At 35.7% G+C, this 26,244-nt stretch overlaps 1 protein-coding gene across 1 annotated transcript in view; it reads left to right on the top strand.

Moving 5' to 3' along the window:
* RB1 (RB transcriptional corepressor 1) overlaps positions 1–26,244 on the top strand; it is a 131,072-nt gene that overhangs the window by 54,460 nt on the left and 50,368 nt on the right. Inside the window, exons 12-17 of the mRNA XM_032611172.1 lie at positions 4,036–4,123; positions 10,195–10,311; positions 11,579–11,635; positions 11,720–11,751; positions 11,831–11,907; positions 12,952–13,148. Coding sequence (XP_032467063.1) covers positions 4,036–4,123; positions 10,195–10,311; positions 11,579–11,635; positions 11,720–11,751; positions 11,831–11,907; positions 12,952–13,148 — 568 coding nt within the window. The remainder of the gene's footprint in view (positions 1–4,035; positions 4,124–10,194; positions 10,312–11,578; positions 11,636–11,719; positions 11,752–11,830; positions 11,908–12,951; positions 13,149–26,244) is intronic.

The raw sequence follows: 26,244 nt of genomic DNA, 5'->3' as shown, positions 1-26,244 counted from the left end.
GTTCTGTCTGTCCTTAAGGTATATAACCCAGAATGAGAATGTGTTCCATTTCAGTATATAAAAAAGAGGAAAAAAAGCATCACCATTTGCTCTGTATGTAACCTAGAAAGATTGGAGCCATTTTTTAGTGTCCTTTTCCTCACTTGCTTCCCACATCTAATCTGTTTTCAAGTCTTGTTGAGTCTACCTCCTAAGTATTTGAGTTCATCTACTGTTCCCCATTCCTACTCTTCCCACCCTTGTCCAAGATATCTCTCTCCTTCTCTTGGAATTTTTGCAGTATCCTACTAACTGATCTTGCTGTTTCTACTCTCATGACTATTCCTCTCTCCCTATCACCAAATATATTCTCCAGAGAGCCCCCAGAATAATATTCTAGAAATGTAAATCAGATCATGCTTTTTTTTTGGCCGCAACATGTGGCTTGCAGGATCTTAGTTCCTCCACCAGGATGGAGCCCAGGCCCCGGCAGTGAAAACCAAGTCCTAACCAGTGCACTGCCATGAAATTCACTCTTTGGAGTCTTTTTAAACTACTTAATTGGATGTAGCTTTGGTTGAAATGACTGTGATTATATGGTAGAAATGTTTTACCTTAGTGGTGTGCCATCCATCCATCTGTTTCTTTTCACATTTTTCCTCATATGTCTTGCTCTTCAGTGAGAACAGAACAACTGAGAACTTTATGTGGTAATGTGTGGAGAAAAGAATGCTTAAATAAATGATGAAGAACAAGTACTCAGTGAGGAAGCAGCATTTCAGACACACCTAGTATCAGTCACCAAGACCAAAAGACATGAAATCAGAGAGCTAGATTGCTGTTAAGTTTGTGATTGCTTCCTACTGCAATTGAAACACAGTGCAAATTCCTTAACAGTGCCTACAAGACCTTATATGATCTAGCTTCTGTTACCTCTCCAACGTCATCTTGTTTTCCTGCTCCTTATGTACTAGCCAGTTTTCTGAACTCTCCAAAATCTTCTTTTGTACTCAGTGACCTTCATATTTGCTTTTGTTTCTTCTGTTTTTTTTTTTTTTTTTTGTGGTACGCAGGCCTCTCACTGTTGTGGCCTCTCCCATCACGGAGCACAGGCTCCGGACGCGCAAGCTCAGCGGCCATGGCTCACGGGCCCAGCCGCTCCGCGGCATGTGGGACCTTCCCGGACCGGGGCACGAACCCGCGTCCCCTGCATCGGCAGGCGGACTCTCAACCACTGTGCCACCAGGGAAGCCCCACTTTTGTTTCTTCTTGAAACTCTTCCTTCTTTTCTATGAATTGCCAGCTACTACCCTTCTTTTAGGTTCAGCACAAATACTACTTTTTTGAGGACTTATTTCTCTCTGAAGTATTTTCCTTTATTATTCTTTCTCACAGCATCCTGTTCTATTCCTTCAAAGTATGTATCACAATTTGTAATCATAAATTCATCTGTGTGTTTGCTTGTTTTTGTCAATACCCACAATAGCCTTTAAGTCCATACCACATGGACCATGACTTTCTTGTTCACCATTTAATCATTAGGACCTAGGAGAATACTTGGTACATAGTAAAACAATCAGTAATTTTTTCAAATGACTACACAGACACATAAAAATACATTTTTGTTTAAATATGGTAAGAGACATAGGACAAGTTAATGAGATGGCACAGAAGGGACTTTATGAAGTGATATTTGAACTGAATTTTGAAACATGTAAGTTTGTGTCACAGGAGACTGACAGCATGTGCAAAGGCATGGAAGTATGAAACAACATGATGCATCTGGGGAACTATAAGCAGCTCTGTATTGATGGACTAAATGGGAAGATGAAATGGCAGGAGAGGAGGGTGGGTATTAGATCATGAAAGGCCTTATATTCCATACTCAGAAGTTTGGACTTTAGCTTGTGCAGGATATGGCCTGTTGCTATACCTGGGTGTTAAGCAGGGCTAGGATAAAATCAGACTTGAGGGCTTCCCTGGTGGCGCAGTGGTTGAGAGTCCACCTGCCGATGCAGGGGACACGGGTTCGTGCCCCGGTCCGGGAAGGTCCCACATGCCGCGGAGCGGCTGGGCCCGTGAGCCATGGCCACTGAGCCTGCATGTCTGGAGCCTGTGCTCCGCAACGGGAGAGGCCACAACAGTGAGAGGCCCACGTATTGCAAAAAAAAAAAAAAAAAAAAAAAAAAATCAGACTTGATTTGTGAAAGTTTACATGGTAGTAGTTTGTGAAGAGATGGACTGAGAAGGGCGTGGTGAGAAATAGAGAGACCTGTCAATCTGTCACAGTGGTTAGGCAGATTAGGACAACCTGAGGAGTTTTTTTTTTTTTTTCAAAGTATATATGCCTAGACCCTGCTGCCATAGATATAGTCAAAATCTCAAAATGCTCTATTGCAGTAATCCAGTTGAGAGATGCTGAAGATCTGAACCAAGAGATAGGCAGTTGGAGTGAAAGAACAAGAACAGGTTTGATAAATAGTTGATGAATTCATATTTAGAATATTATGCTTAAGGCATTTATGGGATATGAAGAAGATAATGTAAGTAGTAGGATATAAGGATCTTACGGATTTGGGCATCATCAGGGAGAGTTAATTCAGAAAAACAGGGTCGGTGGGGTGGTGTGATGAATTGGGAGATTGGGATTGACATGTATACACTGATGTGTATAAAATGGATGACTAATAAGAACCTGCAGTATAAAAAAATAAATAAAATTCAAAAAAAAAAACCATAATGAGGTTGCCTGAAGTGAGGGTGCATAATAGCAATAACAGTTGGCTAAAGGCTGAACCCTAAAGAATGCTAGCATTTAAGGACGAGATAGAAGTTAGATTAAAGAGAATGAGAGGTGTGATTGGGGAGGCCAGAGAATGAAGCCAAAGAAGCCAAGGGAGGATGGGAGTTTCAGAAGAGAGCAAGTGTTTAAGAGTGTCAAATACCTCAAGAAAATCAAGTATCAGAACAAATAAAAAATCTCTTTTGGTTTTAGCAGTTGGTCACTTATGGCTTTAGTCATTGTGGCTTAAGTAGGTTAGTACATGTACACGTCATAGAAGCAATATATTTAAAAGATGAGGAAGAGTAGATATCAGTTTAGAGAGGCTTGACTGAGAACACTGAACATGTTTTTGTTTGTTTGTTTTTTTGCTGTACGTGGGCCTTTCACTGTCGTGGCCTCTCCCGTTGCGGAGCACAGGCCCCGGACGCACAGGCTGAGCCGCCATGGCTCACGGGCCCAGCCGCTCCGCGGCATGTGGGGTCCTCCCCGACTGGGGCACGAACCCGTGTCCCCTGCATCGGCAGGCGGACTCTCAACCATTGCACCACCAGGGAAGCCCCTGAACATGTTTTATTAAATAATATTTAAAGACCCTTTTGGCTATAAACATTCTACAGTTTTTTGCATCATTAAACAGTGCCTACAGAGTAGCAATGAACTGCTACTCCAAAATTGGAACGTTAATATTTACCATATACCATACACAGACACGTGCGCGTGCACACACACACACACACACACACTTATATAATTAAAGAGATCTTAAAGAGATTGACTTACTTTTATGTTTTAGTGATGATGACTTCTAAAATTATGTATGCTTTCATCTTGAAGGTCTCTGTAAAGGACAGTCACTTGGTTATCTACTTGAGTTACTAAATATCTTACTGTCTTTATTTGAAAATTTTTAATTGTTATAATGTTTTCTTAAAATATTACCATTTTGATGCCAGTTTATGTTTTATCCTTAAAATAATGTCATTACTTTTTCATCAGTTGTTTTGTTGATATTTAGTTCTATTAGTAAATGAGCATATCAGTTCTTTAATTATAAACTTACTGATGATCGACATATGCTTTCTTGAAGATTTAAGTAAAATGTAATTCCTCATAAACAGCAGTACACTAAGGCTTTTATAAAGTCTTATTTCAGAGAACTTCTTAAACAGGAGACAATGAGATTGAAGATATGTGTAACTTATGAAATAGATACTTATCATTTTTTCTTTTTATTCCTTCATTGCTTAACACTTCTTCCTATTTTTTTCTAGGACTGTCATGAATACTATCCAGCAATTAATGATGATCTTAAATTCAGCAAGTGATCAACCGTCAGAAAATCTGATTTCCTATTTTAATGTAAGCCATATATGAAACATTATTTATTATGATATTTTGGCAAATAAATTTGAAATTAGAAGTTAAAATACTGAGTGTTTTTTTAAACACCCATTTCCCAACCAACCTGTAGTTGTCTATTATCTCATTTCTTGCTTTTTTTTTTAATTTTTTTTTTTTAATTTTTATTTTTGGCTGTGTTGGGTCTTTGTTGCTGCACGCGGGCTTTCCTCTGGTTGCGGCGAGCGGGGGCTACTCTTTGTTGCGGTGCGTGGGCTTCTCATTGAGGTGGCTTCTCTTGTTGCAGAGCATGGGCTCTAGGCATGCGGGCTTCAGTAGTTGTGGCACACGGGCTCAGTAGTCGTGGCTCGTGGGCTCTAGAGTGCAGGCTCAGTAGTTGTGGCACACGGGCTTAGTTGCTCCGCGGCATGTGGGATCTTCCCAGACCAGGGCTTGAACCCGTGTCCCCTGCCTTGGCAGGCGGATTCTTAACCACTGCACCACCAGGGAGGCCCTCTTGCTTTTTTTAACTCTCCAAATTAGATATTATTAGTAGTGTTGTTTTATTTAGACAGTGTTATTTTTAGATTTTCTCATATTTACTTTTTGTGTTGCTCACCATTCTTTTTTACAACTTAGCCCTCACTTTCATAATTATTTTCTTCTTTCTTCAGATACATCTTTTAATCATTCCTTTGGTGGGGGTTAGTTTGGGATGAACTTACAAGCTTTTTGTTTTGTTTTTTGTCTTAAAATATCTTTACTCTTGGACTTCCTTGGTGGTCCAGTGGTAAAGACTCCACTCTCCCAGTGCGGGGGCCCGGGTTCGATCCCTGATCAGGAAACTAAGATCTCACATGCCACAACTAAGACCTGGCACAGCCAAATAAATTACATACATACATACATAAATTTTTTAAAAAATATCTTCACTCTTATTTTTTGTAAGGTAGTATACCTGGATCTTCAATTCTAGGCTGACCTTTACTTTCTCTTAGTAGTTTGAAGATATTACTTCACTATTTCCTGGCTCTCGTTGCTACTAAGATGTTTTCTGTCAGTCCATCTGTTGTCCCCTTATAGTTTATCTTTTCTCTCTGGCTCTTTTAAGATATTTTCTTCGGGACTTCCCTAGTGGCGCAGTGGTTGAGAGTCTGCCTGCCGATGCAGGGGACATGGGTTCGTGCCCCGGTCTGGGAGGATCCCATATGCTGCGGAACCTGCGCGTCCAGAGCCTCTGCTCCGCAGCGGGAGAGGCCACAACAGTGAAAGGCCCGCTTACCACAAAAAAAAAAAAAGATATTTTCTTCGAATGTGACATTAGACAGGATTTAACATTTGCCATATCTCTACGGTCTTTTTTATTTAGCCCACTTTCATTTACATTTCTTGAGTGGCCCTGTGTGCATTGCAGTTTGCAACTCCTGATGGACCCTGAGTTTGGTATCTGAAGGACCCCTGCTAGCCTCCCTCCTCTCAAAAAAGGGAGAGAGGAAGAGAGAGAATGAAAACTAGTGTCTGTATTCCTTGTTTGCTCCTTTACTCCTTTAAAATCAAGTGAGGCTTGGGAGCCACTGAAATGCTTATCTGTGGCAGTTGGATGAGGCTAGGACACTTACTAAAATTTGGCTTATCCGGTAAGTGCTTTGTGTGGTTAACATTCCATTTAATATCATAAGCTGCCTGTGGTTTTGTCATATTCTTTGTTGTCTTGTTTATATTTCCACCCCCCAAGAATTAACAGAGTATTCTGTCATCATATTCATAATTGTGTTGGCTCAAAACTGATTTTGTTTGTCCAATTTGCATAAAGTTGCTTTTATTTGTGGGTTATCTGTAGCACAAGAATATTTCCCAAACATAGCTACCCAGTTACTTAGAACTTTTAGAAGGGATAATGGTAGAAGTAAAAAGAATGATAATCTCTCTCTTCTTAAATATTGTTTTTAATATTTCCTCCAACATTTGGAGTATGTAGGAAGTCTTTTTTATTTTAAACTACTTCAGTTGGGTAGAAAATTCTGCCTCAAAGACATTTTCCAGAGCTCAGTTTAAAGCTTAACATTAAATGAAGTGCAACAGTTTAACTGCAAAGTTTTATGTACACTACAAATGGCCTATCTCAGAGTGGGCATATCTTGAAGACCATTAAGTTTTTCTTTGAATTTGCTTCTTTATTAGTTCAGGTGTCTTCATTTTAAAAATTAATGCCATCTTTTCTTCTGTGTGTAAGTAAAATCTTAGAAGCTATAGACATTTTTTTCTTCCAGTTTTATTGAGATATGCTTGATGTACAGCTCTGTAAGTTTAAGGTATACAGCATAATGGGTTGACCTACATACATCATGAAATTATCATCACAATAAGTTGAGTGAACATCCATTATCTCATTTGGATACAAAGTAAAAGAAATAGAAAAAAATTTTTTTTCCTTGTGAAGAGAACCCTCAGGATTTACTCCCAACAACTTTCATGTATAACGTACAGCAGTGTTAATTATATTAATCATGTTGTACATTACATCCCTAGTACTTATTTACCTTATAAATGGAAGTTTGTACCTTTTGACTGCCTTCATTCAGTTCCCCCTTCCCCTACCCACCCCCCGCCTCTAGTAACTACAAATTTGATCTTTTTTCTATGAGTTTGTTTGTTTCTTTTTGAAGTATAATTGACCTACAACACTGGGTTAGTTTCTGGTGCACAGTATAGTGATTCGATATCTCTGTACATCTCAAAATGATCACCACAGTAAGTCTAGTTACCATTTGTCTCTGTACAGAGATATTATATAATTATTGACTGTATTCCCTACACTGTACATTTCATACCTGTGACTCATTTATTTTGTAACTAGAAGTTGGTACCCCTTAATCTGCCTCATCTGTTTCTCTCTTTCCCCACATCCCTCGCTTCTGGCAACCACCTGTTTGTTCTCTATCTCTATGACTCTGTTTCTATTTTGTTGTGTTTGTTCTTTTTTTTTTTTTTTTTAGATTTCACATATAAGTGAAATCATACAGTATTTGCTTTCTTTGTCTGATCTACTTCACTTAGCATAATACTCTCTAGGTCCATTCTTGTTGTTGTCACAAATGGCAAAATTTGTTTTTTCTTTATGGCCAAATAATATTCCATTGTATATATATACCACATCTTTATCTATTCATCTATCAATGGGTACCTAGGTTGTTTCTATTCTTGGCTATTGTAAATAATGCTACAATGAACATAGGGGTGCATATCTTTTCAAATTAAGTGTTTTCATTTTCTTCAGATAAATACCCAAAAGTGGAATTGCTGGATTGTATGGTAGTTCTGGTTTTAATTTTTTGATGAGGCTCCAAACTGTTTTCCACAGTGGCTGCACCAATTTACATTCCCACCAACAGCACATGAGGGTTCCCTTTTCTCCATACCCTCGCCAACACTTGTTATCTGTTCTCTTTGATAATAGCCATTAGACAGACGTGAGGTGATATCTCATAATGGTTTTGATTTGCATTTCTCTGATGATTAGTGATGTTGAGCATCTCATGTGACTGCTAGCCATCTGTATGTCTTCTTTGGAAATATGTGTATTCATTTCTTGTGCCCATTTTTTTAATCAGCTAGTTTGTTTTTTTGGTGTTGAGTTGTATGCGTTCTTTGTATGTTTGGATATTAACCCTTTATCAGATATATCGTTTGCAAATATCTTCTCCCATCCAGTAGGTGGCCTTTTCTTTTTGTTGATAGTTTCCTTCACTGTGCAGAAACATTTTGGTTTGAAATAGTCCCACTTGTTTATTTTGCTTTTGCTGCCTTTTCTTCCAGTCAATTCCAAAATACCGTCTCCAAGACTAATGACAAGGAGCTTACCACCCATGTTTTCTTCTAAGAGTTTCATGGTTTCAGGTCTTATGTTCAAGTCTTTAATCCATTTTGAGTTAATTTTTGTGTGTGGTGTAAGACAGTGGTATAATTTCATTTTTTTGAAACTGGCTTTCCAGTTTTACCAACACATTTATTGAAGAGACTGTCCTTTTCTTACTGTATATTCTTGGCTCTTTTGTGGTAAATTAATTGATCATGTGCATGGGTTTATTTTTGGGCTCTCTATTCTGCTCCATTGATCTCTGTTTTTTTGTTTTTGTTTTTGTTTTTGTTTTGCGGTACACGGGCCTCTCACTGTTGTGGCCTCTCCCGTTGTGGAGCACAGGCTCTGGATGCGCAGGTTCAGCTGCCATGGCTCACGGGCCCAGCCGCTCCGCAGCACGTGGGATCCTCCCAGACTGGGGCATGAACCCACGTCCCCTGCATCAGCAGGCGGACTCTCAACCACTGTGCCACCAGGGGAGCCCTGATCTCTGTTTTTATATCAATAACAAACTATTTTGATTACTGCAGCTTTATAATATAGTTTGATGCCTCCAGCTTTGTTCTTCTTTCTCAGGATTGCTTTGGCTATTTGGGGTCTTTTGTGGTTCTGCACACAGTTTTGAATTGTTTGTTCTATTTCTGTGTAAATACCTTGGAATTTTGACAAGAAGTTTATTGAATTTGTATATTGCTTTGGGTAGTATGGGCATTTTAACAATATTAATTCTTCCACTCCATGAGCATGCAGTAGCTTTGCATTTATGTGTGTCTTTTAACGTTTCTTTCATTAGGGTCTTAAGTTTTCATTGTACAGATCTTTCACCTTCTTGGTTAAATTTATTCTGGATACAACTGTACATGTGATTGTTTTCTTAATTTCTCTTTCTGATAGTGTGTTATTAGTGTATAGAAATACAACTGATTTCTGTATGTTGATTTTGTATCCTGCAACTTTACTGATTTTTTTTTATTAGTTCTAACAGGTTTTTTTGTGGAGTCTTTAAGGTTTTCTATATATAATATCATGTCATCTGAAAATAATGACAGTTTTACCTTCTTTCCAATTTGGATGCCTTTTATTTCTTTTTCTTTCCTAACTGCTCTAAGACTTCCAATACTATGGAATAAAAGTGGCAAGAGTGGGCATCCTTGTGTTGTTCTTGACCTTAGAGGAAAAGCTTTCAGCTTTTCACTGTTGAGTATGATGTTAGCTGTGGGCTTGTCGTGTATGGCCTTTATTATGTTGAGGTACATTCCCTCCATACTTACTTTGTTAAGAGTTTTTATCATAAATTGATGTTGAATTTTGTCAAATGCTTTTTCTGCATCTGTTGAGACGATCACATAATTTTAATCTTTTATTTTGTTAATATGGCATATCATTGATTGATTTGCAGATATGGAACCATCACTGGGATAAATCCCACTTGATCATGGTATAAGATCCTTTCAAGAATATTAATGTATTCTTGAATTGGGTTTGCTGATATTTTGTTAAGGATTTTTGCATTTGTATTCAGGAGGGATATTGGCCTATAATTTACTTTCCTTGTGGTGTCCTTGTTTTGGTATCAGGACAGTGCTGGCCTCATAAAATGAGTTTGGGAGTGTTTCCTCATCTTCTGTTTTTTTGGAATAGTTTGAGAAGGATTTGTAGTAATTCTTCTTTGAATGTTTGATAGAATTCACCAGTGAAACCATCTGGTTCTGGACTTCTATTTATTGGGAGGTTTTTGGTTACCTATTCTTTCTTCTTACTAGTAATTAGTCTTTTCAGATTTTCTGTTCCTTATGATTCAACCTTAGAAGGTTGTATGTTTCTAGGAATTTATCCGTTTGTTCAAGGTTGTCCAGTTTGTTGGCATTCAGTTGTTCATAGTAGTCTCTTATGATCATTTGTATTCCTGTGGTATCAATTGTAATATCTGTGAGGCTGTTTTTGATGGATAATGGAAAGGACTAACAAATCTGTTCTTCCCTAACTTGCCAGCAGAAAATTTAGATAATAGAGTTTTTTAGTTGTACTCTAGTATTTTTGGTCCCTATTATCCCAGAATGGAATCCTTTATGTTCCTCATATTTTCAGTAGTTGTATTTACCTAGTTTATTGTGGAAGTGTTTCCACAGTATAAACAATTGAGAGTGATAAGTCATGTAGTATAGAACAGAAAATGTTAATTCTCTGATTAAACAGTATCCTCAATGTTAATTCATGTTTTTCCTTCTTAAAGAATTGCACAGTGGATCCAAAGGAAAGTATCCTGAAAAGAGTGAATGATATTGGGTACATCTTTAAAGAGAAATTTGCTAAAGCTGTGGGACAGGGATGTATGGAAATTGGATCACAGGTAACTTGAGTTCATTTTGATTAGTGCCACTATAGTAAATAATTTCAAATGCAACATCTGTCCCAGTTGTATAAATGCTGTAATAGTATCTGTCCAATAGTATAAAATATTGGCAGATACCATATCCCAGCTGCTTGTGTATGCTGCTGTTTATGGAAAGCTTTATGGGACAGCTCCCCTTACTCCATTACAGAAACCAAAAGTAAACATGCAGAAAATTTTAGAAGAATTGTGGAAAATTTTAAAAATACAGTAAGAAAAAAATCAAAATCTTGCTAACATTAAGTTTTTGGTGTATATTCTTTAACTTTTACATATATGAATATTCATGTATGCATATACTTATACAAATGGAATCATATTATACATACCATTTATCAGTGATATTATTAAATGATGTTGTTTTTACTATTGCTATTATTATTTCAGAAAATCTAAAACTAATATGTGGTAAGCCAGTGGGCTCTGGATCAGAGCCCTGGGTTTATATCTTGTTCTATCATATATGAGCTGTCATCTAACTTCTCTGAGATTCAGGTTTCTATATTTGCTCTGCTTTTCTCTGTGGCATTAATGAGGTAATATATTTGAAAACTGTAATCTACTATACACATTTATTTCGGTGTAGTGAGGTTATATTTTGATTCCATCTGTGTTTTAAACCATTGTATTTAAAAGTTCTTTTTGGTTATATATGAAATTTGTACTCATAATTCGGAATGAAGGATTTTGGTGTGTGTGTGTGTGTGTGTGTGTGTGTGTGTGTGTGTTTATCTAAAATTTGACTCTTCTTTGGACTAATGAAAACTAGTTGTTTGATAACTTTTTGCTTATAAGATGAGGTAGGTCTGATTTTTGCCTTTGACCAGTTTTATGGAAAGAGACTATTATCTTAATCCTGGAGAGCTGTCTTGAAAATACGTGTTCTAGGTCACAAGAAGTATTACATTAGTATGTAAAATGGTTAAAATAGTATCAGGTACGTAATATATTCTTAGTACACATATATCTGTTGAATGATGTAGACTGAAGTGGAATGATAGAAAACCAACTACTGGACCCCTCCTCTTGAAAATTTATCAGGAATGTTAAAACCATCATTTTATACTTAAATCTTGAGTTTTAGACAAGCAAGCTTTTGTGATCTCTTGGTAGCCATATTCCCAAGAAGGGTCAGGAATGTGTCTCAAGAGAAAACTTTAAAAAAATTAGTAATTGTTATGGTTTTCTAAAATAGTGGGATCTAATTTTTTTTCTTTCTTTGTAGCGATACAAACTTGGAGTCCGATTGTATTACCGAGTAATGGAATCCATGCTTAAATCAGTAAGTTTAAAAGAATATAATAGAAAAAAAATTTAATACTGACACAAAGAAGGCTTCAGTTAATTTTTTTTAAACCTGTTTTAGGAAGAAGAACGATTATCCATTCAAAATTTTAGGTAAATTTTTGTTTTAGTAAAACAATTTCTTCTTTTTTTAAAAGTAAATGTTACAAAATCATTCTTGTTTTTCCTTTAGCAAACTCCTGAATGACAACATCTTTCATATGTCTTTGTTGGCATGCGCTCTTGAGGTTGTAATGGCTACATATAGCAGTAAGTTAAATTTTAGTAAATAAACATTTTAGTTCAATTTAAAGTTAAAAAAAACTTACCTAATGTGTGGTATGGGTTTTTGTGGTGGGCGGAATGGAGAAGTTAAGGAGTTAAGAAGAAGAAATGCATATTTTAGATCAGTATATACTGAAGAATGTAATTGGTCACCGTAATGTGGTCACCATAAAGTGGTTTATTAACCTGAATTATTTCATGTCATCTTGGGAATAGTTTCACTAGACTCCTATTCTGGACTATCCTGAATCCAGGAAATGTACCTATTGAAACCCCTTCAAAGACTTATGAGACTGTAAAATGCCTGAGGAGTACTACTGAGCAGATTCCACTGATACGGAAGCTACATATATATTCTGTGGTTATGAGACGAAAGGTTGTGGCTAGAATCCACCAGATAAACAGAACAGAGGCCACCAATAGTGTTTTTTTTTAAATATAATTTTAAACACGTATTATTTTGCAAATAGTGTTGCAAATGTCCAAAAAAAGTTTTGTTTGCAAAAAAACAACAGAAGAAAATTTATCTAAGGATACAAATATATAATAAAAGAGGAACTTAAATTAGTAAACAAATATGGACAACTGTGAATCCTCATTTATAACCAAGAAATGCATAATTAAAACATATTTACTAACCAATCAAATTGTCAAAATCTTAAAGAATCACTTCCTGTCTTAATCAAGGATTAATGAGACAGTTAAAATGGATATGTAAACGCATTGCTGGTTAGATGTTAAACGTGTCCCGGATACAAGTTTAGGGTGTTTAAACCTTTGAAAATTTGATATAAGCTGTGAGCCTTCTATCCAGGAAAGACATATATATGCACATACACTCAAACTTTGGAAGCCTATTTCCTAGGAGTCTGTGGACCCCAGAATAAAAAATTATGTTCTAAATAAAAATTTTTGTTTAGCCTTTCTACTGTGTTTTAATTTTTTGTTTGATAAAACCTTCAAACCAAAAAATATGTCATTCAAGGCTTAACATTTCATACCTAAGTTACGTTTTTCTTTCATTTTTAGGAAGTACATCTCAGAATCTGGATACTGGAACAGATTTGTCCTTCCCTTGGATTCTGAATGTACTTAATTTAAAAGCTTTTGATTTTTACAAAGTGATTGAAAGTTTTATCAAAGCAGAAGCCAACTTGACCAGAGAAATGATTAAACATTTAGAACGATGTGAACATCGAATCATGGAATCCCTTGCATGGCTCTCAGTAAGTAACTAGCTAAAATAGTTAAAGATACTCATATGCATATGGATAACAGTTATCTGTTAGTGAGAGGTATTTGTTAACATTTACCTCAAGAACAAATATGAAATTTTTTTTTTTTTACAAATACGAAATTTAATGAATAATGTTGTTTCAGTGTATAGCCCAAGAAGCAAGTGGAATATTAGAATGGAGTTTTCTTTGAGCTTCCCAGATTGTCTGTTACAGGGATTTATTTATGAATAGCTTTTCTTAAAGCTTGGCACTTCAAAACAAAGCAGAATTCTTTAAAGTATTTGGGAACTTTATTTAAAATAGAGGTGTCATGTATGAAAATTTAAATGTCTGCTCTTATAATTTCAACAAAATGATGAAAAAAATTGAGATTATGCTATTGATATGATTTAAAAATACAGATTTTTAGTTCAATTTTATCTGATTTTTTTTGTCCCATTGTTAAAGGTAATCCAAAAATCTACACAATTACAGTTATTGTTTATAGCATTATAAGGGCACAAAGCATATTCTCTAGGTAGTCTATTTATAGCATATAACCTATTGATAAGGCTTTATTTTAGTAAAGGTGACATTTCCTATGTAGTAATAGTAAAATATTTATATGGAGTTCTTCTGTTATGCTCTTTAAATCTTCATAGTTGGGTAATACTTTGTTAAGTATCAGGTTTGTGGATTAATATAGAGTTGGTTTCTTCTGAAATTGTTGCATATGCTAAGCATATATCTTTTCATTTTGATCAGTATATAGAAATGGCAATAGAAAAATTAAGACTTTAGTTATATTAGAATCCTAATCTGTACATGTAAACCAAGTTTTACTTTTTTGATATTTTAAAAATGTAATGGCTAAGAGTAACTTGTTTCTTAGTGCTTTTCTTGTATTGCTGTATAGACAAGAGTGGATAGAAAAGGAGAGAAGTATGGGAAGTTGATAGAAGGACACTATTGCTAAGATTGAATTGGGTAACTCCTTTATACAGGAGCTTCCACTGTAGAAGAAAAGGAGTGGTTAGGAGAAAACTCGCAGAATCCAGGGGTTAAATGAAAGTAGCAAAAATAAATAAATAGATCAATAAATGAAACAAGCAGATAGAGTACTTTTCAGAGGCTGTTGTACCCTCTCTTCCTAGAAATTGAAATCAAGACATCACTGTATCATCTGAAAGTGACTATTCTCATTCTTTTAGAGAACTACTTTTATTTCCATCAGTACACATCTGCTGTATGCCTTGCATTGAGATAGACATTGTGAGGATATAGAAAAGACATGAGCTCTGAAAGTTGTGGAGGAAATAGTAGAAATGTATGGTTTAACAACTGCTTGTGCTCAAGCCTGTTTAGTTCAGTTACTGGTGTTCTAGGATTCAAAACAATATTCCTTTATTTTTGAGAATTTTTGGAGAAAAAGTGACATGCACAAAGTCTGGAAAAGGGTATGATTTTTTAATAATATGATGATGTGGAAGTCATAATAAGCCTCAATTTAAATTCTAAGTGTGGTATTTCTAGGGCATGAAATTATAGATGATTTTTAATGTTTGGATTTTAAAAAAATCAACACATACTACTGTTTTAATTGTAAGGAATGGAGTGGTAGTGGGTAACTGTGAAGATAAGTCATCCTACACAAACACAATATGTGAATTTTTCCTGTGAGAATAATTGACATTTTAGAGAAGAGACATACTATAGATCTATTTGAGCTTTCACAGGCTTTAGGATTTTTTTCTTTATTGAAGTATAACATATATACAGAAAAGTATATATCACAAGTTGTAGTTCAAAGGATTTTTTACAAATTAAATATACCCACATTACCAACATATACAATAGATCAAGAATCAGAGCAATGGAACACACCCATGATAATCAAAATCCAGATCAAGAATCAGAGCAAACTTGCATGGTTTTTTGATTCTGTATTATAATGAGTCTCTCATTAAACTGTAGCGATTTATAAGAACATATTCAGTGTTGTTTACCTAGGGAAACATCAAGTGATATTATTACTTACTTTTACCTGTTGATAATTTAATGAAAGAAAGAACATCATTGTATTTTTAATGGTTGCATAGGGAAAGGGTTCAGTATCTTTACTTCACAATCTTGAGAAATAATAAATCAAGAACAGAATAACTATAAGAAGGAATAAGCACACTTCTGTTTCTTTTGATCCCAGAGAGATTAACAGGCAATATATGAATGTAAAATGCTAAACAATCTATTGAAAAAACCTAGTGAAATCTTGTTCTCTGGAAATTTGGAAGATTAGAGGTGGTTTAAAATGAACCATACCTAGGGCTTCCCTGGTGGTGCAGTGGTTGGGGGTCCGCCTGCCGATGCAGGGGACGCGGGTTCGTGCCCCGGTCCGGGAAGATCCCGCATGCCATGGAGCCGCTGGGCCCGTGAGCCATGGCCGCTGAGCCTGCACGTCCGGAGCCTGTGCTCCGCAACGGGAGAAGCCGCAGCAGTGAGAGGCCCGCGTACCGCCAAAAAACACAAAAAAACAAAAACAAACAAACAAACAAAAAATGAACCATACCTAAGCGTTAGATTGAATGACTTCCGGATGTTTAGACCTCTTATCTGCTAAGCAGTTTATAATGCCAGCAGATGATGAGGTGAGATTTGGATATTTTACTTTCAGTATATTCAAACTGTATCCGATGTTTTTGGTAAAATCTTTGTAAACTGAAGTAGACCAGGTACTTTATTCTCTAAATGGTCTTTTTTGTGGGCAACTGTGGACTTTCCCTGTTGATCTCCCCACATCTCTTGCTGCCTTAATACTATTTCTCTCACAGCCACCTGAGAAATTTTTTCATAACTGCAGAACAAATCTCATTATGCTAATTCCTCAAATAAAAACCTTTTGTAGGGGACCTTTTGTATGCATCTGGTAATATTAAAGATAGAATCCTGAGGAGCTTCAACATTTAAGGGATAGACAGAAAAGAGAAGCCTGTAAAAGAGATTGAGGCATCTGATATTCCTCCTCAGAGACTGGAGGAGTGTCAGAAGTGGTGTCATACTCGCTCTCTCAAAGGGAGGGTACTGAAAGGTCTGAGTGAGTGCTTGCTGTTTCAGATACTGTAGGAGCAGTCAGTAAGAACTGAAGAGTGTTCATTAGTTTCAGCAATAAGGAAGCCACTGGTGAAGGTAGCGAGGACTGTTACAAGAAGTGGTGGGGGCAGGAGTAGATTGCAGTGGAATTTGGATGAGATGTGAGTGAGAGATAAAGTGGAGACAGTCATTATAGATAGCTTTCATCAGTCTTGTCTGAGAAGGGAAGTAAACGTATAGCTGGAGGTATGTGAGGTGGAGGGAAGATTAGTTTTTAAGATGGGAAAGGAAGGATTAAATGTTGACAGGAAAGAGCCATTAGAAATGTTATGTATTGCTGGATGACACATTAGTGGCTTAAAACAATCATTTTATTTTGCTCATGATTCTGTGGGTCAGGGATTTGGGAAGAGCTTGACTGGGCACTTCATCCCTGACCATGTAGTATCAGCTGGTTTCTGAGGCGGGATCCACTTCCAAGATGCTTCTTAACTCGCAAGTCTGGAACCTTGCTGCTTCTTGGTATGTGCTCACCTCTCCCTTCCTTTCTTTCTTTTTCCCTCCTCATCTCATCCTTCTGGGCTCTCATGTGAGAAACTATGCATCTTATAGCGTTTTGGTTTTAGAGTACTTGTGTTTCTTACACAGCAGCTCTTTATCACTGGTTTTAGGCAATTTGATTATGGTGTGCCTTGGTTTAATTTTCTTCATGTTTCTCTTGTTTGGAGTTCTGCTTCGAAAGGTGAGCTTATAGGTTTCATCAAATCTGGACATTTGGGGCCATTCTTTTCTTAAAATGTTTTTGTTGACCACTCCCACCCCTTCCCTCAGGGATTCCAGTCATACATGTATTAGGTCACTTGAAGTTGTCCCACAGCTCACACCATGATGCTCTGTTCTTCTTTTTTTTTTTTTTTTTTTTGGTTCCAGATGTTTTTGTCTCTGTTTCATTTGAAATACTTTCTCTAGCTATGTCTTCAAGTTCATTAATTTTTTCTGCTAAAATGTCTAATTTGCTATTCCATCTACTACAGTTTTAATCTTAGGTATTCTATTTTTCATCTCTAGAAGTTTGACTTGGATCCTTTTCTAAATCTTCCATGTCTCTCTTTAACATATTTGTGCTTTCCTTTACTTTCTTAAACATATGGAATATAGTTATAATAATTGTTTTAAAGTTCCCGTTTACTAATTCTAACATCTATGTCTTTTTAGGACTGTTTCTGTTAACTGATAGTTCTCCTTTTAAGGGTCATGTTTTTCTGGGGTTTATTTGTTTGTTTGTTTTTGCCTGCTTGATGACTTCTTATTGGATGCCAGACATTGTGAATTTTACCTTACTGGGTCCTGGATATTTTTATATTCCTTTCACTATTCTCGAGCTGTGTTTTGGGACTCAGTTTAGTTACTTGGAAACAGTTTGATCTTTTAAAGACTTTTGTTGTTGTTTATAGACAAAGCCAGGGCAGTCTTTAATCTATGGCTAATTTTTCCCCACTGTTGAGGCAGTCCCCTTCTGAGTACTCTACCTGATGTCCCATATATTACAAGGTTTTTCCACCTTGGCTGGTGGAAATCAAAACTCTTCTTGGCCCTATGTCAGCTCCTGGAATGGTTCTTTTTCTGGCTTTGGGTAGTTTTCCTGCACTGATCAGTACTAGGGTGAAAACTTGAGAGTAACCCTCTGCAGACTCCTGGAGCTCTGTCTTTGCAGCTCTCTGCTTTCTGTGTAACTCTCTGCTCTGCTATTCTGTCCTGCTAATTTTAGCTGCCTTAGCTTTCTTGAATTCTCAACTCTGTTTTCTCCAGCCAGGCAGACGACTGGCATCTATTTCAGTTTCTCCTCCCTGTGTTGTAGCCTGGGAACTGTCTCCAGGCAAAGGTGGGGCTTACCATTTGCTTTCTTTCTCTCAGAGATTACCCTCCTATACTGTTTGTTGTTCATTGTCTGAAAACTATTACTTCATTTATGTTGTTCGATTTTGTAGTTGAGACAAATCTGGTCTCTGTTCCTTCATCACAGCCGAAAGAGTTACGTATAGTATTTAGTGATTGATAAAGTATTTTTATATATGTATACTTAAAGAATATTTAGGGTATCATTTCTATTTTCCTGTATTAACTGCATCATATCTTCTGAATAATATTGTTTCGGAATGGTACTTACTATATGGAGAGCATAGAAGTACTAGTAATTAACTGTTGTATTTAATTTTAATAAGTCACAAGAAAACTGAGCCTCCTTTAAATGTTGTCAGATATAGCTGACTCATTAAATTGGATTTTGTCGTACTGTTTTTTTTGTAGTCACTAAACATTAGAAGCTTTCTTCATTCAGGTGCACAAATGTTTGGCCAGAGCACTTTTACAAAAGAGAAGATTAAAACTGTTTCCATTTTATTATTTTTCCAAAATTTAAATGAAGACCAGTTTTACATGTCAGTACAGTTGTAATGAATAGCTTGTATTTTTAGAGTCCTGATTTGATGACAAACTTGTAAACAAATTTTTAAGCTTCTTTTGTATTCTTTGAAATGTCAGACTTGACAGGAAATGAACACAAAAGGGAGAAAAGCCTGTGGCTCTGAAAAAGCCAGAAAGGATATCTGTTGTATATTTGGATGGTAGATCATTAACCTCTGGTGCACTTTGCACAATGGTTTTAGTATTTACCATTAGACATTATTTTTTTCTAAAGTTATATTTTACTGAGAACTATGTCTCAGGAAGGTGAATGAAATGTAAGATAATGATTAAGCCATATTTAACACTTTTTAAAAATATGGGTAAGGATGGTGAAGTAATATGATACCATATACTATATTTATATAGCAACCATGCTACTATAATGAAAAATGTTTTATGTTGGGTTTTTAAAAGCGCCTCGTGAGTTATTTTTTTAAAAAACCATATATTTTATCTCTTTGCCAGCAAGAGAAAACATTTATTTTTAAAAAGTTTGATTCTTTCTGAAAATATCACTAAGGCTTTAATTTAACCTTTCACTCTGACCCAACAGGTTCCTAATTTCTTGCCCTTAATTTCCGTAACTAACTAGTAGCTTCTCAAGTGATTTAGGAGATTTGACTTTACCTTTCAAAACTGAAATGATTTTATTTTGTTCTAAATACAACTTTGCTTCCCAATATCTATATTTTTATATTACTTTTCAAGTCATCCAGGCTTGAATACTGAGCATTTTTTCCTTCTTTTTCTCTATAGTTAGATATAGTCTTGTAATTAAAAAAACAGAAACCAAAAGCCAAAAAACTTTACCATGTCCTTTATATTTATTTCATTATTATGTTAAAGATCTGTTTTCATTTACATTTCCCTAGATCAGATCATCATGTCCTTACATTTAACATATTATTATAGACTCCTGCTTGGTCTCCCAGCTTAGGCACTACCCTCTATTTTATACTTTGGTGCTAAGTTAATATTCCTAAATGTTTATTCATGCCATACTCCTGTTCAGGAACCTACAGTAGCTCTGCATTCCCATGTAGAAAAATGTAGCCTCTTTACTCTGGTTGTGATAATCTGGCCCTGCCTTACCTTGCTAGCCTTCCACTATTCCTCAGACACTTACTGTGTGCAGAGAGTTCTTTCATCTCTTGAGCAAACCACGTTTATCTAGTGAGCGTGAGTATGGCCTAGTGTGGGATGTGGAATCAGAAGACCTGGCATTAGGGCCTAGCTCTTTCATGTACAAGTTAATGTCTTTGTCTTAGTTTCTTGCTTTGTAAATTGAGACAGACCGAAAGATTTGAATATTTCTAGCTCAAATATTTTATAAGTCTACAAAACTGTTTAAGTGTTGAGAATTATTTGCCACTACTGAAGGTGGATCCATATTCTTTTAGATTGCTTCACAATTTATAACATTTTGAAGAAACATTTTTCAAAAAACGGTAACACAGAGGTCTCATTTCCGTATTCTCCTTTAGCTCAGTTTTTCTCAATTCTCTTTGGGCCGTACCTGATATTTGTACATCAGATATTTTAAAGGAATTATACTTTCTCCTGTGAGGTATCTAAGGACATGGAAAATAGCCCCTATCCTTTAAGAGGCTTGGAACTTAGTAGAAAAGTAACTCACTGTAATATACTGTGAAATAAGATAAACCATGAGGGTCAAAGGAGGAAGTGATCAATCATATGTGGATGGGAAAAGACTTAACAACAGGTGTGGAAATGTGGACACAAGTAGGAAAGCCTAGCATGAGGTACATTGGGGGAAAATTATGGCCCAGCATTGGCAATGGTAGATGAGTACTGATTTAAGACTAGTAGTTTAGTCTTAAAAGTTAGAGTTTTTAGCCTTGTGAAAAGTGGAGAGCTAACTCTCTTGATAAATGAGATATTATACAAAAATGAATGTACCAGATAATTTTATGTGCTAGTTGAAAGTAAAATGTGTGTGTGTGTGTGTGTGTGTGTGTGTGTGTGTAGACACACACAACTTTTTTGAGGGAAATAATCTTGAAATAGAATACATGCTTTCATCTTTGAAAGAGCGTGTTTAAAGTAATTTTACTTTTTCTTTTTGAGCCAGGGACATCATTATAAGCATTAATATATTGTTCATGGGCTAGACTGCTCATTTGCATGTGGAAAATATTGTGCTCTTTACCTAGTGTTTTAGTTTTTTCTGCCTTTCCCCTCCCTTTCCTTGTGAATTATTCTGTATTTCTCACTATTTCAAGTTCTACCAGACCATGATGCCTGCTGCCTCTAACTTGCTCTCCTCAGCTAATTAAATCAATATGCACTATTGTCAATGCCCTTTGTCCTTTTGGATTTTTGGCGCAATGATATTGATAAAGTCCTTTTCTTACTTCCAGGCTGAGGGTTATTTTCTTAGTAGTAGTTTTCAAACTTCAATATCCATGGAGATCTTATTAAAATACACTTTCTTATCAAGTGGTTCTAGGGCGGGGCTTGCAATTCAGCATTTCTCACAGGCCCCCAGATGGTTCTGACGTTGCTAGCCCATGGGCCACTCTTTAGAAGAGCCAGATTCTAGATGACCTTACATTACTGGGCTTTAAAATGAAATACTGTGTTGGTTCTTTACACTAAATCCGCAAGGTAGGTGTAGCCATGAATCTAAGTTCCCGTATGAGGAAAGAGAAACACAGAATATTTGTGTCCCACCTGACAGCTAATTAGCAATGGATGGAAGGCAGCTAATACTCCTTGACTGGTTGCAATGTGCTGTGCACCAAAAGTATTTGTCTAATTTAATTCTCATAATAATCTGTGATGTCACTAATACTGTTTTCATTTTACAAAAGTGGAAACAGGCTCAGGAAGGTTAAGCAATTTGTCTAAGGTCACACACTTGGCATTTGAACCCAGATTGGTTTGATTCCAAATTCCACATTGGTCTAGTAAAGTGCCCCTCTCATTGTACCACATTTGTTCTGTTTATTCATTCACACTTTTTATTACCACTATAACATGTAGTCAAGCATATGAGACAGTATAAAATTTTATTCTAAGTGAAAATATATATAATACATTTTTCATCTTGAGTAACAAGGTGAGTGTTTTGCCCTAGAGCTAGTCAGTAATAGGAAGGGGGGAAGGTACTGCCCTTTGTTGACCAGCTCCTTTGTGTAGTGCACACTCACTGTTGATCTACTGGATTCCTCAGGAAGGAAAGATGAGAAGACCTTACAAAAAGAGCAAACTATATTTTAAAAGGAGTTACTGCTGTGTCTATATGTTTCATTTAGGTAACTCTTAGAATGAGATTTTAATATAATAATATAAGTATTTTTAGAATCCATGGTAGTTTAGGGTTGATAAAATTAGATATTTGGATCAACCCCCAAGGAGATTGAAGGGAAGGGTGAGAATGAGGTAAAATGGAAAACCAGGTCTCTTTTCATAGACTGAAATGTGAAAACTGAGTTTTTTTCTGAGTTTTTAATGAAAGATTCCAGGTTTGCCTAAAGTCTTCTATAAGAATGAAAAAATGTAAAGCCCAAGAAGGGAAAATAAAGGAAGGCAATATCTTAGAAATAAAATTTTTAATAGTGACCTTGTGTTCTCCAGTGGTCTAGAGAGAAATTTTAAAATATAGATATGCAGAAAAAGTACAAAAATAAGGATAGTAACTTACTCAGTTCATACGAATAATTAGCCACTAAAATGTGAATAGATGGCTGCTTTATAAAGCGCTAAGACTCTAAGCTCAATTTAATAAAATAACTCTCTTTCTTCTTCATAATTAAGCCATTGAAGAATCAATGAGGCATTAAATGGTTTTTTATGTTGTTCTTCATATGTTAAAAAACAACAAACAGAAAACCCAAAGAAACTGAGATAGATAACTGTTATAAATTATTGCATGTCTTCTCCTGTATTGAATGTTTACGTGAGCCTGAGTTCTTGATCCAGATCTGTTTATGGTTTTAAGCATAAAATTTTCTTCATATCTAAACCTTTGCTCAAGTGCCATCTTGTCTTGAACCCTGTGCTTGACCCCTCAGTCTATTCTTTTCTCTATGTACTTGTCTTCTTCTTTCTTTAGAACACTGACACACATGAGAAATTGCTAGAGTTCACTGTGGAGGACACAGTGAAGTATTCAAGACTTGTCTGTTCATGTCTCCCTTCCCCCTCCCCCATTGTCCATACTATCTATACATTCTCCTTGTTCATGAATTGGCACAAGGGACTAAAGAAATTCAGGGATATAAAAAAAAAAATCTCAAACTCAGAAATGTCCCTTAAGTAGCTCATAGAAACTTGCTTTAGAAAGCAGTGCTTGTAAAAAGCTCATCACTAGCTTACATCTTTGGAATCTTTCCTGATCATCATACAGAGCTGCATCAAAATGACCCTCACTTATGCATATTACATTTCAGTGTAGAAGTTATAATAGGTAACATTTTTGCATGTATGCTGATACAGGCACTATTAAAAGTGCTGAAATGTGTTAACTCATTTATTTTGCACAACTCTGTGAAGGAGATCACCACTTCATAGATGAAAAAACTGAGGTACAGAGAAATTGAGACTGTTTCCCTTACCCACAAAACTAAGTTGATAGCAGAGCTAGAATTTTAACTCAGACTATCTGGTTCCAGAGACTGTGCTCGTAACCTCTATGCTGTCTCACGGTGTGTATTAGTTTACTGCTGGGTATATGCACTATCGTGATTAGTTTCTTTATTCATGTTTTATCTGTGTTTGTGTCACTGTGCGGTAGCAGAAGGAGCCTGGGCTTTGGCGTCACCACATCTCATTTAATCTTCACAGAAGGTAAACATTGCTGTTCCTGTTTTATAGGTAGGAAAAGCTGAGGTTCATTCTAAGATGCCAGGTAACTTGCTTTGGTGTGATTCTGAGCAAGTTATACCTCTGTATCTCAGATTTTCTCATCTGTAAAATGGGCATGATAATACTTATCAGAGTTGTTGTGAGGAATAAATGGACGTTTATGAGAATGGTACATTTTAGAAACATCACAATTAATTGTTAGTTTCCTTCAGTTCATTGTCTTTACTCTACAGTGATGTCCTAAGAACAGAGAACTGAGAACACGGTTAAACAGTATTGGATCTGTTTATCCCAGCTTACTACAAGTATGTAGAACTCTTCTCTTCTCCCAAGGCACCTCCCCCTCCCTCACTGCCTTCTCAAAATGGAATAAGTTCGGGGAGAAAGAGGTGTAACTGAATTCCAGCATTGTTAAATGTGGGCAGTGTTCTCTGTTATACTGCAGTTGGAATTTGTTATGGTGCTTTTAGTTATGAATCATGTCAGTAATTACCCTGAGGGCAGTGTTCATTATTCAAGTACAGACAAGAAGGGAGATTGTAGCAGCTGTAGAAGAATAGCTTGGAAATATCCTCCGTACTTAACCTGTGGAAATGGAAGCACTTGTACTCTTGGTCAGAGAGTATCTTCCACAAGGTCATGATGTTAGAAAATTACCTGAATATAGTCTGAGAATTTTCAGTCTCTAAACTTGTATCATATCATATCCTGACTGTAATAGTGAGGAAGGACTCTGGAATCTAGATGTGCAAGAAACAAAAAGTAGAAGAATCTTATGAGATCTCAATTCTATTTAATGTATTTTCTGAATTCCTCCAGCCAAATCAGAGGCTGTTATTAATGGGGAGTTTAGTAAAATTTTAGAACCATTGTAGGGCAATTGTTCTTAAACCATCTAAGTTCAGTTACCTTTAATTATAAAATAGATCCAACTTTTTGGCATTTATCTTTTCCAGATATTTAGGTCATGTTTTTAAAATTAAACTGTCATAACCTAGTCTGTTTTAAAATGCATGTGAGTGACCTTTGCTTTTGTGGTTTTATTAATTTACATATTGGTTCTTAGTATTTTCTGTTATTGTCAGAAATACCCAAATATCAAAAGTATTTTTGGTGTCTTCCTGTACTTGCTAGATTTAGAACATGATTAAAAAAAACTTACAATAGGAAACAGCTGTATTTGTGTCTCACTCTTTCAAAAAAACTTTTTATTATTCTTGCTCAGTTTCATTGTTTCTTGCCTCCATTAAATTATAACAGATAATTTCTCTTAGATTTTGATTATACTCTTTAAGAATTCTCAAAGGCTAACATTTGTCTTTTAGATTTTGATTATACTCTAAGAATTCTCAGAGACTAACGTAAGTCTGTCTTGCTATCTTTTGTTTCATTTCCTTTTTAGAATTTAATACCTGGTCATTTTTATCCTCATTAATAAAGTAATAAAAAGTATTATTTTTATTACTATCTGGTCATTATACTTACCCTTTCCATGTTTTAAGATAATTTAATAGTCTAAAAGTTTTATTTACAGATTAATGCTAGTTTTTATAACTTAAGTTTTACCATTTTGATTTTTTTCTCTTAAACATTAAAATGAGAGAGGTAAAGTAAAATGACTTATCTTTTACTAATACATGAGTAATAAACAAAAATGAACATAGGATTCCCTAATCCAGTACTGAACTCCTGAAAATATAAACTTATTCTTGAAAATATAAGCTTTTGCATTATCTTTGTAATAGGCATACTGGACACTTTTAATACTGTGTACTTTTAGACCAGAACCTAACTCACGTATTCGAACAGGGTTGTCTGAACATAAACCTTTTCACAGTTCAGTTTCAAATGAAGAATGAATAGCCTGAGTAGATAGAGATGGGTAAAAATTACCGTAATGCAAAAATGATATCCCTGACCTTTGTAATTATTTCTCTAGGAACAACTCTGTAATCTCTTGTAGACAAACTATTTATACATGGCCTTTTTTATTTTTTAGCACATGTCCATACTTTTTCCTTCTCTTAAGTAGCTAAGATTATATTATGTGTGTTTCAGTCTAAAGAAGTCTCATGAGACCACAACACAAAGTATAGCAATTTTTCCACAACAATTTTGAAACCATTTATTTTGGCCATCAGCAAAAATTACATATGTGACATATAAACCAAAAGGTGTAATTTTTTTAGCTCTATGTTTTAAGTACTGTTCATTTTTATTTAAATAAATGGCTGCTTCTGTTTTCATCAAATACTATACATAAAATACTTTTTCCTGAAAAGCCTAAATTTTAGTCCAGTGTAAATATTTTAAACTCATGTAATTAAATACATTTCTTTACTTTAAAATAAAGAATTATAATAAAATGATTCATAGATTTTTATGCCCTATTAAAATATGAGCTAACAATTAGTAATTGATTAAACAGTTGGAAAATAATCATTTTTTAAAGAAAATTAAATTGAAGATTATATCGTTCATAATATAAGGATTTGTTTTGTTTTGATGAAAAAGCCCTTTGCATGTTATTTGTTAGCAACAATGAAAGGGTTTAAGTAGTATAACTTTTTCCTGTGTAACTAAGACTGTGTAATTGCTTTTAAAAACAAGACTATCAGGCTTCCCTGGTGGCACAGTGGTTGAGAATCCGCCTGCCAATGCTAGGGGACACGGGTTCGAGCCCTGGTCCGGGAAGATCCCATATGCCGCAGAGCAACTAAGC

Source organism: Phocoena sinus, chromosome 18 (genome assembly GCF_008692025.1).
Source record: "Phocoena sinus isolate mPhoSin1 chromosome 18, mPhoSin1.pri, whole genome shotgun sequence".
Classification (NCBI taxonomy): Eukaryota; Metazoa; Chordata; class Mammalia; order Artiodactyla; family Phocoenidae; genus Phocoena; species Phocoena sinus.
Note: the sequence above shows the minus strand (reverse complement) of the source record. Positions and strands in the feature narration are given on the sequence as shown.